Source organism: Platalea leucorodia (genome assembly GCF_965183815.1).
Source record: "Platalea leucorodia genome assembly, chromosome: 1".
Lineage (NCBI taxonomy): Eukaryota > Metazoa > Chordata > Aves > Pelecaniformes > Threskiornithidae > Platalea > Platalea leucorodia.
In genome coordinates, this window is record NC_138823.1 from 113,205,238 (window position 1) to 113,221,323 (window position 16,086).

Consider the following 16,086-nt stretch of genomic DNA (forward strand, 5'->3'; position numbering starts at 1 on the left):
TTAGATCCATTCTTAAAATATGAAGCCACCTTACGTTTTATTCAAATTTAGTACAATCATAGCTATGTCTAATCATCTTGTAATCTACTGCTCTTTGAAGTCCTTTTAATATTCATGTGGCAACATGATTAAAACAAGATGTACTTCATCTGAGCATATGGCTATCGGATTCAAAGTTACTTATCCTCTAAAGAGGAAATAATTTTTGCTACACTGAACAGTTCAAATTACATACTTTCTCTTTACTATACCATCTAATATGTTGTTTAATCAAGGAAATTTAAGGAAGCTGTTAAATTCATCACTGTTACATGCTCTAGTACAAGCAGCATTCATTAAGTTCAGTGTCTATATGGATATAAAACAAATATGGAAAGATCTCTTTACTTTTACAGGGAACCATTCACAATTAGATAACAGGAAAAAACAGCACAAATATCCTGAAAAAGATTTGTAAGCCACATCATTTTGTGTATTCAGTTTCCCTTCAACACAGAAGAGGGGAAAATAATCATACTTTAAATTAACTGCAAACTGTTAATTGTGTGAAAACTTAGAAAAGAAAAGCATACATACTAATTTAAACAAGTCAAAATAAAGACAAATCTCATTAACCTAATACTGAAGATACCAACCTCTAATTTAGACAAAGATAATGGGGGAATGTAAACCATAAGCATAAAAAAAAACCCAAACCCTTTCATTAAAACAAAATTAATCTTCTCCTGCAAGCAATACACCTGCCCAGATTCATTTCAGCAGCTCTTTCAAAATTATTAGTTTGGTTTTGCTTTATAAGATGCAGTATTTGCTGAAACTTGGAAGACTAATTCTTAATTTCTTAAGTTCTTTGTCATAACTATATCCCATTTTTCTTCCTTCCCCATTCAATACATAGTAATTATTTTGAATATCCATTTATTTGCTAACAAAACTCTGAAAAATATAAATTGAACCTCTCATTATCTTATCAGAAAACACCTGCTAAAAATACGAAAGTTTAATACTGTTTTAACATAAACCAAATAATGAACATATACTATCTCATATACATTTAAATCATATCTTAATAATTTATTCACATGACAAATTTAAGCTGATGCTCTCTATACATTAAAAGTTAGATACATGCTTTAAAGAAATTTGAAAACTTGTTAGTAAAGCCTTATATAGTTAGTGGAACGAGTGGTATCTCCATTACACAAAAATACCCATACAGAATGCATGCTTGGGAGGAGCCCTGATACCTTTAGTTCTTTAAGTCCCTGCATGTATCTCCCTTCTACATCGTGTATCTGGTCCTTAAGATCATAGATATCCTGCAGGACATAGGAATGAACCATTGCATAAGAAGTATGGGGAAATAATTTATAGTCGAAAAAGCATTAAAAGGTTTACATGCATTTCTGTCAAATGCCACAGCCTGCAATAATTCACAGAAATTATAACTGATTCACAACAACTTGATGGAAATTAAGATTTGTTTATATTCCTGAATCCAAGCCATATCAAACAGGACAGAATTGTTTCAAGTTTGGCATAAACAGTGTCTTATTTTAATATAAGCTAAACTGTTAGCACCATAAATATTTATTAACACAACAAATACAATTACCACAATAAATACAGAACTCTTTTGTGATTAAAAACTACATCCTTGTAACTTTTTCTTACTATTAAGAAACCAGAAGTTCTGTAGCAAAGAAAAATTCCTCCTAACTACAAATACAATTTTAAACTAGCTCCAAATTCTCTGAAAATGCAGTTTACCCGTAATTCACTGAGGGAGGCATCAGGATCAACCAAACTGCTCGTGTCTCCACTTCCTCTCCTAGACGAGTTGCCACTCAGAGGAGTTGCAGTTATTGAATTGCGAGATGATGGCTTAAAAAGGGAAAAAGACTGTATTAGGAGTCATACTGTCATTTCTGGTATACTTGACATTACTCTTTATAAATTGCTTCACAGTCATAAAACACTTCTTTCTTGTTTTTACCATTTCTTAATATTAGTTTATAGACAATATTTTCCATTGATTAGTTTCCAGCACTTATGTTTCTTCTTGGTGAAATGTTGGTTTCTCTTTGATGACTTATCAGTTATCACAAGATTACAGTTTTAAGTCTTCTGTTCAGAAGACTTTCATAAGGAGGCTGTTAATGCTGAAAAACTGTAGAAGTTTAAAATATTTCTAAAAATTATAATTTCTGCCACCCAGGATTCAGAAGAAAGTCTCCAGTGGAATCTAGCATGTGAATTTTTATAGTCCTAGCCTCTTAAAATTCAACCTTTCCTGCTAAATATTTCTCACACAGAAAATAAATTCTGTAAGAAACTCATACTTACTAGAAGTAAACTAAAGAATAAAATTCTTTCCTTGGGAAATAAAAGACACAGCATTAATTTTGTAGATAAAAAATGTGTCTAAAAAGATCTCTTAAAAATGACTAAAATACACTCTACTAAAAACACACAGCATTTATACTTTTGGAACTATTTTAGTACTTGTAAATTTATGGCGGAACACTGACTTTCAATAATTTTTAAATTAAAAACTCTTACCCTTGAAAATATTTCTGAATGTGATTTTTCACTCTTTTCTTCCAGCTGAAAGAGAAAAGGAAGAGTGATCACAATACACCTTTTGCAATAAGGGACTACTGAATCACCATCTTCTGTTCAAAGATACTCGTATTTAAGAACGAAAAATGAAACAATGGAAAAAAAATAAGAAATTCCGGAAGTTAGCACAGATCAAGGCAAAAGAAAAATTGAGCTTGAAAATGTAGTTTTTACCTCAATTGCAAAATAAATGAATGCTTGTAAAGAAAAAGCCAGAAACTCTTTTTTTAAAGTTTTTTAAAAGTCACTATCAATATTACTGATCAACAAAACACGTTTCACTATTTTAAATTTCAACAGGGTAGTGACTACAACACTTGGTGGCATAACAAACACGAAGCTTCATGCAAGTGCGCTTCAGACAATCAGTGACACCAGTGTGAATGTCCTAGTTATTAGAAAAAACATTTGTTCCTTCAGTCTCTTTGGTGAAACCTGCAATTACATCAGGACAAAAACAATTCAGGTAAAAGCCCATAACTAAAGTCTACTAATTAATAGCAACCTACAAAATAATTTCAATTCATATATTATGTATTGAAGCCTAAGCAAAAGAACTACCACCCTCCCTTCTTATTTAGGAAACTCCGATATTGCAAACTTATATTGTAGTTTTCCATATTTTCTACATTTCTATGAATCAAAATAGGTGGAATTAAATAAAGACATTAAGATGTTGCCATATTTCCTAAAACAAGTATGATGCACTGAGTATGGTATCTCAAATATATGGCTTCTCCGAAAACACCTGTTTTTTTCCCAGCCCAGGGACAAATTTGGAAGTCTGCTACAATCACAATAGAAAGAAATGTTACTTTATGAGATCTTTCTTTTTCCTTCTATTGTGGTTTCTACAGAAGCAACATTGCATTTTCATAGCAAATTAACCATCTCCAACGATGTACTGAAATTGTAAATTGCAAATATTTGTCACCACCGGGACAGTAAAATGATGTTAGGAATCCAATTGATCTGAAATCTCAATTTAGAATAACTTAAATAAAAGTACAATTTTGGAATCTAATAATACATAATAATGATGATGATGATGATAATAAAAGCAACTGAGAAGGTAGCATAATTGCCAGTCTCAGCCTCCACATTTTCTTTTAGCAGATCATTAATTTCAGAAAAGCAGGTTTATTAGAGAGGGGGAAAAAAAAAAGCTAAAATTTAAACTGGAGAAACGATTGGTCTATGTCATGCTTTGAGCAGGTACAGATGATAAATACTGTGCATTCCATAATACAAGTTACACAGCACTATAAGAGTATTAAATCATCTAAATGCAGAATCGCAGAAACTAGTGGTTGTAAGGGTACTCTAGCAGTCACCTAGTCCAGCCTCCCTTCCAAAGCAGAACTGCTGCCTACAGTCCAGGTCAGCTGTGGCTTTACCAAGCTAAGTCTCACCAGCTCCTGATGATGGAGGTTCTCCAGCTTTGCCATAATCTGTCAGAGTGCAACCTGCTTCTTGCAGTGGCTCGTCTGAACCTCCTAAGCTGCAGTGTGAGGCTGCTGCCCCTTGTTCCACTGCTTGGCACGGGTATGAAGAGTTTGCCTCTTACCTGATCAAGCAGTTGCAGACTGTTGATCACCACGTAGCATCCCCCTTGCCCAACTAAATAAGCCCATTTCTTTCAACCTCTCCTCCTGCAGCATGTGCTAACACTGACTGTTATTTCAAAGACATGCCTAAGAAAAATTTCCTTATTTTTTCCACTATTAAACACAAAAGTTTTGACTGCAAGTAACAAGAGCTTCTAGAACTTATAGCAGCAATAAAGAGAAGGCAGCTAGGTGTGTTGTAAACAATCTTCAGACTAAAGGGACACACAAGAGAACTGTCATCATTTTCCTGTAACACGCTCTATTGACTTGGGATTCAGTGCAAGAGCATAGCCAACAATGAGTGCTCCAGTAATAAAGCTTGATAAAATCTCATCCTGGATGAGTGAACACTAAAACGCACTAACGGGGGCACAGTTTTAAGTATTTATTTTTGTCACTAAACCAAGTAGTAATATTCCAAAAATACAGAAAAGACCTAGACAGTGTTAATTTCCCCAAGAAAAAATCCCAACATTTTACATTTAAGAGATGCTTAAGCTTATCACACACACAAAATGTGAAGTGTTAACACTTGTCACATGCTTCTAGCAACAGGCAAAATCTCCGTTAAAATAAAGCAGCATGCTTCTTAAAAATTCAGACTCCAGACATTTTTATACATAAGCTGGCCCCAACCCCTCAACAAACCTCTTTGCCATTAAATGACTCTGAATGCTTTTACAGTATTTACTCTTTCAGAGTATGAAAAGAAAATCCATGGTTAGTAAGTTTGCTGTATTCACGACAGTATAACAACAAGCATTACACTCACACTATTCAAACCTTGGAGATCGTCTGAATCAGAAACAATGCTTCCCCTGCGGTTGGAACGACTAAAATAGTCAGCAGCAGTTTCACTTTGATCAGAAAAATCAGAGGACTTCAAAAGATAAGGAGAAGGGTGAAAGAGAACTGAAGATGACACCACAGAATGAACAGAAGTTTATTTTAAAAGAACAAACAGGAAATCCGAACTTAAATCTCCATTACTGTGATTTATTCTAGCTTTTCTAACAGTTTAACCGTTCTAAAATCCTACTCTCTTGTATTTTTGCTATTTTAAATTTGTCTACATGAATAGAACATGTACCACACTGATATGAATACTTTAGTCAGCATATGCATTGTTTTTAAAAACTCTCTTCACGTTTATTGTTATAGTTTACAGTATCTAAAACTAAAAGCAATGAACAGTCATTATTGATTCATTTTCCTCATTTGCAGTAATATTAAAAAATACAATCAGAGATACAAAAGGGTTTAGTATTAATATAGTGTCAAACAAGCTACAAAAATTACCCTTTTTTTAAAAAAAAGGTTTGTAGATCACAAAAATAGATTATATAATCAGAAGCTGATAAATAAAGGTTATTATTTTTCTCTACAAATGTTGTCTTTTCTTCAAATCAACACAATCCCAACACTACTAATTATGAATATGATCTGGGCTTCCTCTCATTTGTAATTTTAAGAGGCCTTACAATAGAAGACAAGCTTACTCCCCAAAGCTATGTGTCAGACAGGCACCTAAAACGGTGAGAAAAAAAAAATGCTAATGCTACACATCACTGGTAAAAAAGGCAAAATATATCTAACCACATTACAGTCATTACAATGCCATGGGAATTCAAGTGAAATATTTAACTGAGAGAACATTATGCATGATAAACATAGTATTTAATGAGAAGAGTAGGTTTATCAAAAGTGTTGTATTGATAACGTTCTACTTCAAAAGACAGCAAGTTACTGTAAACATTATATTTAGTTTTAAAAGTGATTATATGAAAGAAAAATCTTTTAATGAACAGTTTGAAAATATATTGTCCTTATCCCATTTTCACCATTGTAAAAAATAACTTTTAATTTCTTTGTACTTGAGGTACACAAGTGATGTAGCCTCATCTTCTTCTGATTAAAAGATAGTGAGTTGGTTTTTATGCAAATGTAACCAGTTACATATAAAAGAGCTTATTGATGAACACCTGTCTCACATTACGTGTGCTTAGGTGTACTGAATTTGTATTTTTTGTCACTGCTTGGTTATGTCCTATTTCTCTGACAAAAATAATTTTCCAGCTATAACTATAGCTACATTTTAAATAATATATTTATTTTTTAAAAAAATAACAAAGTAAATACACTTTCACAGTCAAAGTTGGCTAAACCTTCTTATTTCACTTGCATTTCACGAAGTATAAAGATGCTGAACAGAATTCTGCTTATATGAATTACGCTTTCAGCGAAAGAACAAACAACTCAAGGGCTACAAACATAATCTATGACAACATTGTGCTCTTTTTCATTCAAAACCAACTTATCTTTGCTGTTGAAAAGTCCATACGTCTGATAAACCTTATTGTTCCTCCTTCTATACCTTTTGCACTTCTAATATCTTTCTTCATGGGTTTATCAAAACCAATACAGTTTAAGAAGAAGAGGCACCATGCAGTTTTTCGCCGGTGTTTTCTACTCTGTTTCCATCTTCTCTCCTACTTTCTCTTTCAATTTCCAGAATTATTTCATTAAACAATTACTTTGAACTCTATTAAACATCCGCCAGTGTGAGCAATGGTACCTTGGCATTACTGGTATCATATATACATACTGAGATCTGATATATATTCCTATGTACATATAAAGGATATACTTTTAAGAAATGAATCTTAATGTTAAGAGAAACTAAAGGAGACAAGTAGTGTTTTCACAGTTCGAGAGACTTTAGAGATGGATGTTAATACCTCTTAGGTTTTGGAACCTGATAAAGCAACAGCAAAATTCCCTTTTTCCTACACCCTCAAAAATTCACTCTGGCATCTTTCATAGCTAAAAACATCCAGTCTCTGACAAATCTGTTTTTATTTGTTTAGTCTCTATAACATTGTTAAGAATATGTGAAAAAGGAAAACAGGACAGACCATTTCAATTTAACCTATACGAGAACACTGATCTACTTTTTTGTGTAGCGTGACAAATGAGCAGCTGCACCAATGAAACTAAGATAGTTCTGCTGTGGCAGAAACAGGGCAGAACTATTTAAAATCACTTTGCAGCACAAAAAGCCATCTTCCAAATGACCCTTTTAACACAATACAGACCCAGGAAAAAGTTTCTCTCAGTTCTGAATACTGGTCACCATAAAAATGAGCTAGCTACTTCTTACTGCATGATAGAACACAGTTTGCACTAGTCCTCTTCCCCCAAATAAAGACTTTTTCACATGTATTGTAGTAACAGTTTCATGTGCCTGCCCAACTATGACATAAGGTGGTAACTCCAACAATGTACTATATTCCAGTTCCAAATTGCTTCCAATTATATACATTACAAACATTTAAAAGATATTTAGAAAAGCAAATTCCTTATTGCTTCTACACGTTACTGTCTTCCTGCTCAAACTTTACATCTCGCTAAAAATCACATCTCTGACAAATTAGATTTATTTGATGAGGAACTGAAAAATCCAGTGCTGATCAGTAAAACAATCCCCAGTGTAAATACTCATAATCGTCGTGTGTTAGTATCAAAGCATTCAGCAAATCATGCAAGAAGAATGCTCACCACAGGACTACTTCGAACTGAGCTTGCTCTTGAAGAATAACTGTATTCAGATGGCTAAAGAAAAGTTATGAAGGAAATTTTCACAATTTTCATAGATTTTTGTCTCCAGAAAACAAAGATAACGAAAGAAACAACAAAAAGCCTATTACACTTACAGTGCGAGAACTATATGAGCTATGTATTCCATCACCACACAAAGATGCCTAAGAGGGAATGAAATAGCGTTTATATTCAGTCTCAGAAATAATTATGCCGCACACTTATACACTGTAATCCTTACATACTGTAATGTACTCCATCTTATCCCATCTATGCATTTTCCAGTTAACGTTATACTTTTTGAAAGGACGAACAATTTTTAAAAATTTCCAGCAGCATTTCCTCCTACTGTTAGGGATGTCTATTTCCAAATATAAATATAAGAATTTCCTTGAAAAATAGCCAAATAGTTTAAAAAAAATCTTAACTATTTTCAGAAGAAAATTAAACATTTAAATTGTAAAGATGCAGATTAGGTTTTCATCCTATTACATTTTTGTATGGTTGTTAAATTTAAACATGGCATCTTATTTGAAAGTATTTAAAATGTATTTACCACAAATTTCTGTAATCTCCTGACAGTGATTTTTCCTGTTCAAACACTTGACTTTAAAGAAATACTTTTTTAGTATTATACATGCAGTTATTTAGTATGCTTGGATTAACTTGTTCTAACCCCAGTGTTCTTCAACATCATTGTTGTATGCATAAGCTTTATGCTTGTCTGTAAAAAGATCAGTAGAACAGCAACAACTAAAATATTTTAAAGAGGCAATTTAGCAATGTTAAAAACATTAAACTGAATGCCTCCACAAAATGACACACACAAGCTGCAGCTTTATTTAAAAATATGAAAAAGAAATGCACATGAGATGCTGTCAAGCCTCATGTCCATACAATACAAATTTAAGGCAACCATGCAAATGGTGCTTACGAACCAAACTGATACTTCTTATCAAACCAGTGTTTACAGAAGGAGACACCTATGAAGAAAAGTGTAATTTTATATTTCTGAGGGCCATTCAAACATCTAAAGCTAAGCAAGGTATTATTTTACATTGTACTAACCCTGTAACTCCTAGTTGTTGCCACTGGATCACTGTATAGAGAAGACGACTGTAGCGTGAAGAATAGAAAAAGTCAGAAACACTATTTCTGCGTACCTTAAATTTTTTTTATCTATTGCTCTATATTCCCCAAATGTTCTAAAAGATTGAAATACTAAATTTTACACTATAATAGAGAGGAACTTTGAGAATAGTGTGGATAAACATTCCAAGAAAACACATAATCTTTGAAATCATAACCTAAAACTTTAAAGCAATCTAGTATTTTTATCAGAAGATTTGTAGAAGAGAATAAGAAATTAACTGGTTTTCAAAAGACACATCAGTTTCTGCTAACTACTTACATAAACCTGACCATGACAGTAGCTGCAGGTACTGGAAGACACTACCTATCTCACAACAGACCACCGATTTATCATTTATATTACTGTAGAAGAAAGTAGTACATAGGCACTAAACTGAAGACTTTTTTTGTTGTTTTTTAAAAGCAAGAGTTTGAAAAAGCAAGTGTCACAGCTGCTAGTTGTTTTCTTTATATCATACAGCAATCATGAAACAGAAGCTATTTTAAATTTAAAACCCCACATATGCAGAACACAAAGCAACTTGCATGTTATCCATTCATTTTATAAAAGGCAACCCTTAAAAGCAAGAAATACAATTGTAACTACTATTAGCTGTAATAATTTGCAGTGTTATGGAAGGAAAGAGAGAGAAATTTGCTTCTTACAGCATAAGTAAGCAAAACCAAATACATGTATTTTTATATACATTAAAAAATGAATACAGGAAGACGAGACAGACCCGAGTATGGTAGGAAGGAACTGGTTTACTATATCTAAGGCTGCTATAATTTCTTTGATCATAGTAAATTCCACTCTGTGGGGGGAAAAAAGAAAGGAGAAAACAAAAGTCGCATCTGTAGATTTTGTAAATAAAAGTTCTATCTCAACATTGCCCAAATATTCCCAAGCTTACAACTTGTACAAAACACTGTAAAAATTTTCCCTATGGTTAGTTCAAAATCCATGTAACTTTCTGAAGCAAGTAAAGTGCAAAAAACCCCAAACCCACTTATATCCTCTGTATATCAGCATTATCTGTACTTTAATATCCTGCCCAACCAAAGGACTAAATAGTTTTGTTTTTTCTCCCTAGTAAATAAGGAAACCCTGAAAAGTTTATCTCAACCCTGACAAGTGCAGCATGAAATACATGAAAAACATATCTGACAAAACTTGATAATAATCAGTACAGCATCTTTTTTTTCCATTAGAAAGCATCCTGAATCAGAGCATTTTGGGAGAGAGAAGGACAGAAATTCCTAAGAATTTAATAGGGGATGGATGTTTATGTGATCAGCATCAGTCTGTACCCTACCACTATTCTTTACACTACGCGTGCATGCTGAAAGCCTAGCAATTATTCTTTGGCTTATTCTGTTGTTTCTTGACACTTCCTACACAATTACATATATACGAATACGTGAAGAAAAATTTTATATGTAAAGAAGGAAAAACAGAGATGACAACGGGGCAAAAAGTAGCACTTTCTATCTCAATAGGCCATAGGAGGCAGAAAAGTTTATGTTACTCATTCATTTAAGAACTGAAGGGACATGAAATTAGCACCTCAAAAGCGCACAGAGAAATGCTGTAATATAAATAATTATAAGAAAATATAAAAATTTTTTCAGCCTTGTCTCAACACGGGCATTCACTGCTGCTCTAACTCCCCCAATCCTTGATGCAACTGCTATTTCATCAGTGCCAAAACCCTCTGAAAAATCACAATAAAAATATTTAATTTCTTGGCATTATATTCACATATGTTACACGCTGAACTTTCTGGAACAGTTTTTGGAAGATCACAATAATCCACATGCCTTTCTCAACAGCTCACTGGGTTAACATCAAGGTTTATGGTAAATTCAATCTGCTTTACATCTACATTTAGAATATGAACTGATAGGGGACAAAGTGTAAATAATAGGACATGTATCTCCATCCGGACTGAATAAACTTTAATGCAGAGAAGTGCCACTTTGAAGTACTTCCAAGAGCCTTCCACAGGCCTCCGACAGAACATGGTTTCTATTCAGCTGATTCCATTCATGGGATTCCAGTGCCATGAGCACAGTTTCAAACACTCAGCTTCAGGTCAGAATTTGGTCAATACTAGAGGTTTGTTTTTTTCCTGAAAACATTTACGCATATGTCAGCAAGCTAATACATTTATCCATAACTGTATTAGTATGTAACTCTACACAGTTAGTATATTTATAATAAATATTATAGTAGAAAACTAACCAATAAATCTTTATGTGAATAACCAGCTTTCTTCTTTGAACTATGAGATTCACTGTAAGCATGACTCTAAGAACAAAATTTAGAAAATTAATATCACTATATAACAGCATCTTCAATCTTAAAATACAAAGAAGTCAAACCTACAATGGAAACACCACAGAAAATTCTAACTACATGATCAGAATAATAGGCCATACTTCTGTCACTGTGTAGAAAAGAGCTGATAAGCAAAACTATAACCAACCTTATCTCTGATTAACACAGACTTGGCCTAAGTCACAAAAATGTGAACACTATAAATAAACTAAAAAAGCTTAGCATCACAGACTATTTTAAGCACTATACTGCGTTTCCCTATCTGTGGCTAATTCAGATAACATTGCTGTTTAAACAAATTCCGCTTTTTAAGCTGCTTGCATCTTCCTTATAGTGGTACTTTTCTTTGCTTAAGGAGATACACACAACTTTTACTTTGTGTAATACCAATGAGAATGTGATGCGCTCTACTATCGCTTCACAATGATAAGAAAGAATTTTTTTTAAGTAAAGGTATACAAACCACCTGCTTTTTCTCAGGACTGAAATAGTTTTCCAGTAGATTAAATTGAAGTTTTATATGGTAATGGAGAATACAAATATATGCATACACATAATTTTTTTAAAAAGTACATCTTCCAAGTCTAATCTGTATGTCACTTCACTACAAAGTTTAGAAATAATAGATAAATACTAAAAAGTGCTTACTGCAAGATAGCTGTCTGCTATATGTGACTTTGTTAGATTTTCTCCCAGAGAAAGTTTATACATGCATTCTATGGAAAGTGTTAGAATCGTACTGCTATTCTAGGTCTGAAAGTGTGATAGTACAAATTTATATATTTTTTTAAAATCAATAATTTAAAGTACTAAGTTAGTGTCATTACACCTTAAGAACAAAGCACAAAAGCAGTCGTCACTCAAAGACATGCAAAGTGTTAACATACAGGGACTGAGTATCTTGTAGATCTATCCTTAGCACTGTCATACTGAAGTAAAAGAAAATGAAATTAAAATCATGAAGTTAAAAAAAAAAAGATATAAAAATTAGCTTTTTTTCAAAGAACGACTAGAAAGACTTAAAAGGAAATTACAAGAAAACATATTTGACTAATTATGAAAGTTTATAAATGAAGAAATGCCATTTATCCAATTTAATGAACATTCTGAGGCTGGAACACTTTTTAATAAAAACTATTTTTTTTCCCTCAACAGCATCCCAATTTATGAAAAGTGAGATAATTTTGGACAGCAGTAGGTTATGTGAAATATTTAATGTAGTTTTGCTAACAGAATTTTAAATAATTAGGCAGTCTCATACAGTAGATTGTATTAAACTGAGACAGTATGTTTTAGGTTATGTGATAAAAGGCTCATCTCCACACAGGCAAAGGAGCCCAGAGGACCATCAGTCAGCCCCGCTACCGAGGTGTGAAATCCATCACGATGTGGGGGCTCTCCAGGGCACCTTACAGACTGAGGGAGGCTACTGCCTACAGGGCATGGAAGACATTATGGGATGCAGGGGAATAGCATCTTGAGATCAGGAGAGTAATCAAAGGTGGGGAAAGGGAGGGATAAATGTGTTTTCAGAAGGAGCAAGTGTGTGAAAAAGGAGGAATGGTGGGATGAAGGGGCCACCTGTGTGTAAAGAGACTGCTGGTCTACCAGATTTGGCAACTCTTAACAATACTTCCAAAAACAACTTTGTAATAATAGCTTAGCCACTGTCCCCATGTTTCTTGTCACTCAACAATGGAAAAGTTTGTGGAGTTTATACGTTCATTTTGTTTAACATAAAAATCTTAAATTTTCAAAGCAAGCTTGTTTTTTCCAGTTCATTTAAAATTTCACAGGTATAGCTTAGCTGTTCTGACTGTAGGTAATGCACAATCCAAAACGTTACTTAGTATCACCCTAAGCTTGCTTAAAAAAAAAACAAAACAGAAATTGAAGGTAGTTTGAGAACATTACATGATATACTAATAGCATGCTAGAGTATCACACAGTGTAATTTTCAACATGAGAACTACTGAAAGGATTAAAAGAAAATAAGTTTCTTCTTTTCTATTGATATGTCTCAAAATTCCTTCTAGAGATCAAATTAACACCAAAAATTCCCTGGTCTTAGATTTTGAATTTGTTTATAAATTAATATAGGCCAGGTTTAGTTCATCTTATTTCATATTATCTCAATAGTTCCAATACATCTATTATTCATACTATGTTAAATAATAATTTAATATTATTAATGTAATTTACAGACTATGGTACCTCTTTGTGTCGCTAAAAGTATTACCATACAGCATCCATAGGACACTGTACCAGTTTTAACCAACTTTTTTTTTTTTTTTTTAAAACAGTTTTTATCTTTAATTATTACCCACTGATAAGTAACCTTGCTATCAGAGAATGGAGATATATCACTTGGATAATCATTATCATCACAACACTGAACTTATACCTTAACTATTAACAGCTTAACAGTCTACTAACAAATATTTAAGTTGCCTAAACTAGGAATACCACAAAATATACAGAAATACCCATTTCTGAAAAAGTAAAATTTCTCTTTGTATTCCAGCCTTGACTGTAAGACTAACATCGCAAGATAATTGAGAAAAAAGGTTTCCTGACATAACTTTTAGCAACATCTTTGTACCTATCAAGGTTGATGCACACCTTTGCCACTCTACTTCTCTTTTGGGACATTAGAAGAGAGAGACAGGAGAGACTGATTCCCTTCAAACTTGAAGTTATCATCAAGACAGAACACTTAACACTTTCTTTAAGCCCTCAAACTTGCTATCATGAAGTGTTTAATTACATCAATTATTGCAGCAGTCCAATTAATACCTTCTTCTATAAAGAAGCATGCTTTCACCAAACTAGTGCTTTTAAGTAGACACAGAAAACATTATAAATATGAACACATCAAAGCATGCTCATTCCAGGCTACACACCACAAGATCTCTCCTTCTGGAGGTACTTGCTCTGCTCCTGTGAGACCCACTGACATCCAGAGAACTCTTAAGAATGAAATTGCAAAAATATATCAATAAATAAAATAATTTTAAAAAGCTCTAATGATAACTGTTAGTCTTCACTGAAAGGTACAAAATAACCAAGGCAGTCAAAGAAATTCTGGGTAAGCCCCCCCAAAAATGAGCTCAGTTATCTGCCGAGTTCAAGCCCTATTCTTTAGTCAAGGGTAAATTACTCAATATACATCTTAGCATATTCTGTATGTTAACCAAGGCAAGAGCAGATGTGAGCAAACTTGTACCAGCTCACAAGTTTATAAGTGTTGCCAAATAGCATATTTTACGTGCTTTTCCTGTAATCCATTTACTGTTTGCAAAGTAATCAACACTACCTGATTGAAACAATTTATTTTGTAAAAACATCTGTGTGATAAATTGCAGAAACCCTTACTTAACACCAGGAGTTGCAAGACATTACACAAAATTCAGTTAAAGACTACATTTAATTGCTGAAACCTCTTAGTAAGTGACAATCACTTTTTTTTTTTTTTTTTGAAGTCACACAAAGAAACAGTTTATTCCACCTTCCAAAATAAACAAACCCAATCCTTTTATTTTAGTAATTTGTCCCTCTCATGGCCTATATATCCACATCAATGACAGGCTGATTTCTAGGTAGATCTACTAAAACCAGGAAAATGTTTACAAACCCTCAATAAAACCATTCTTTAGCACCGTGTATGACCTAAAGAGGCTATAGGAGAGCCTACACAATACAATAACCACTTCTATTAGCAGTCTTTGGGACACTTTGCATCATTGAGGTAAGTCTTTGCCACTAACGAATAATACATCCCCACATTCTCAAAGAAATAAAACCCTGCATCATACCAAACTCTTCTTCAAATTGTATCCTAAGGTACTGCTACTTTTTCTTGCACAAATATTATAGAAACACAATAATACTTCAAGTGCAAGAAAAGACTCAACGGCAAGCAGACGACTATCAGCGTCAGTTTGGAATGAAAGCCCAAGTTACAAATCAGTATTACTCATCTTCAGTTAAGTGGCATTGATGCAGGATGACTCTGAGTCAGCAGTAGTAAATACTTAATAAAATTTTGCCCATTTGCAGAATTTCTGACAGATAGGGAAAATGGGAAAGAGATTTTTTTTTCCCCCCCCTATTAGACTTATCTAAACTAGACCAGTGTTTGATCATTAATAGCACCATTAATATGTGTAGCAGTAATCATAAGACAATTGACAACTTATGTAGGAATCTTACTACTCTATCATTTCAAGACAAGCCAATTAATTCTTACTAGTTGGCAAAATCTGAAGCCTAAGTGAGTACAATTACTCAGCCTCTTAAAAAAGAAATAAATCATATTAGACTGGAATAAAACTGAAAGATGACACTTAAAACTTTTCATTAAATATATGTTATTTCAAATAATTGATTGTTGAACTACCTATATTTCCAAACAGTTTCCAAATGCCTACTCAATTATTTTCATCAACGAATATATACTATAAATAAATATATGTAGAAGAGGGAAAAAAGCACAAGGTATTTATAGTAAAAACATAGTGAAAGAACTAAAATGTGACAACTGAGTTTCTTTTTAAATGCAAAGATTGAAATACATAAAAATAAACTACCTTGTTGACACTGATGGAAATAAAATACCAGATGAACTTTAACATTATATGTGACTTAAAATACTGACTCTAAAACTGCTAATAAATACTGACGCTAAAACTGCTAATACTTGGAAGACTTAAAGCATCATCTGCCCCCTAAGAAAATGAAACCAAAACCCAAACTTTTTTTTTTTTTTTTTTTTAAAGGCCATGA

General features: G+C 33.1%; 1 protein-coding gene across 3 annotated transcripts in view; it reads right to left on the reverse strand.

The window, feature by feature from the left end:
- Positions 1–16,086, reverse strand: part of LRRFIP2 (LRR binding FLII interacting protein 2) — a 60,638-nt gene that overhangs the window by 17,790 nt on the left and 26,762 nt on the right. Inside the window, exons 6-17 of one of the 3 annotated variants that reach the window (XM_082334080.1) lie at positions 14,205–14,270; positions 12,189–12,230; positions 11,206–11,271; positions 9,701–9,775; positions 8,898–8,945; positions 8,768–8,812; positions 7,946–7,993; positions 7,791–7,844; positions 5,005–5,112; positions 2,563–2,607; positions 1,771–1,884; positions 1,248–1,319 (exon numbers count right to left, since the gene is read on the reverse strand). In XM_082334080.1, the coding sequence (XP_082190206.1) occupies positions 1,248–1,319; positions 1,771–1,884; positions 2,563–2,607; positions 5,005–5,112; positions 7,791–7,844; positions 7,946–7,993; positions 8,768–8,812; positions 8,898–8,945; positions 9,701–9,775; positions 11,206–11,271; positions 12,189–12,230; positions 14,205–14,270 (783 nt within the window). The remainder of the gene's footprint in view (positions 1–1,247; positions 1,320–1,770; positions 1,885–2,562; positions 2,608–5,004; positions 5,113–7,790; positions 7,845–7,945; positions 7,994–8,767; positions 8,813–8,897; positions 8,946–9,700; positions 9,776–11,205; positions 11,272–12,188; positions 12,231–14,204; positions 14,271–16,086) is intronic. The other 2 variants (XM_082334081.1, XM_082334082.1) reach the window with 2 other exon arrangements.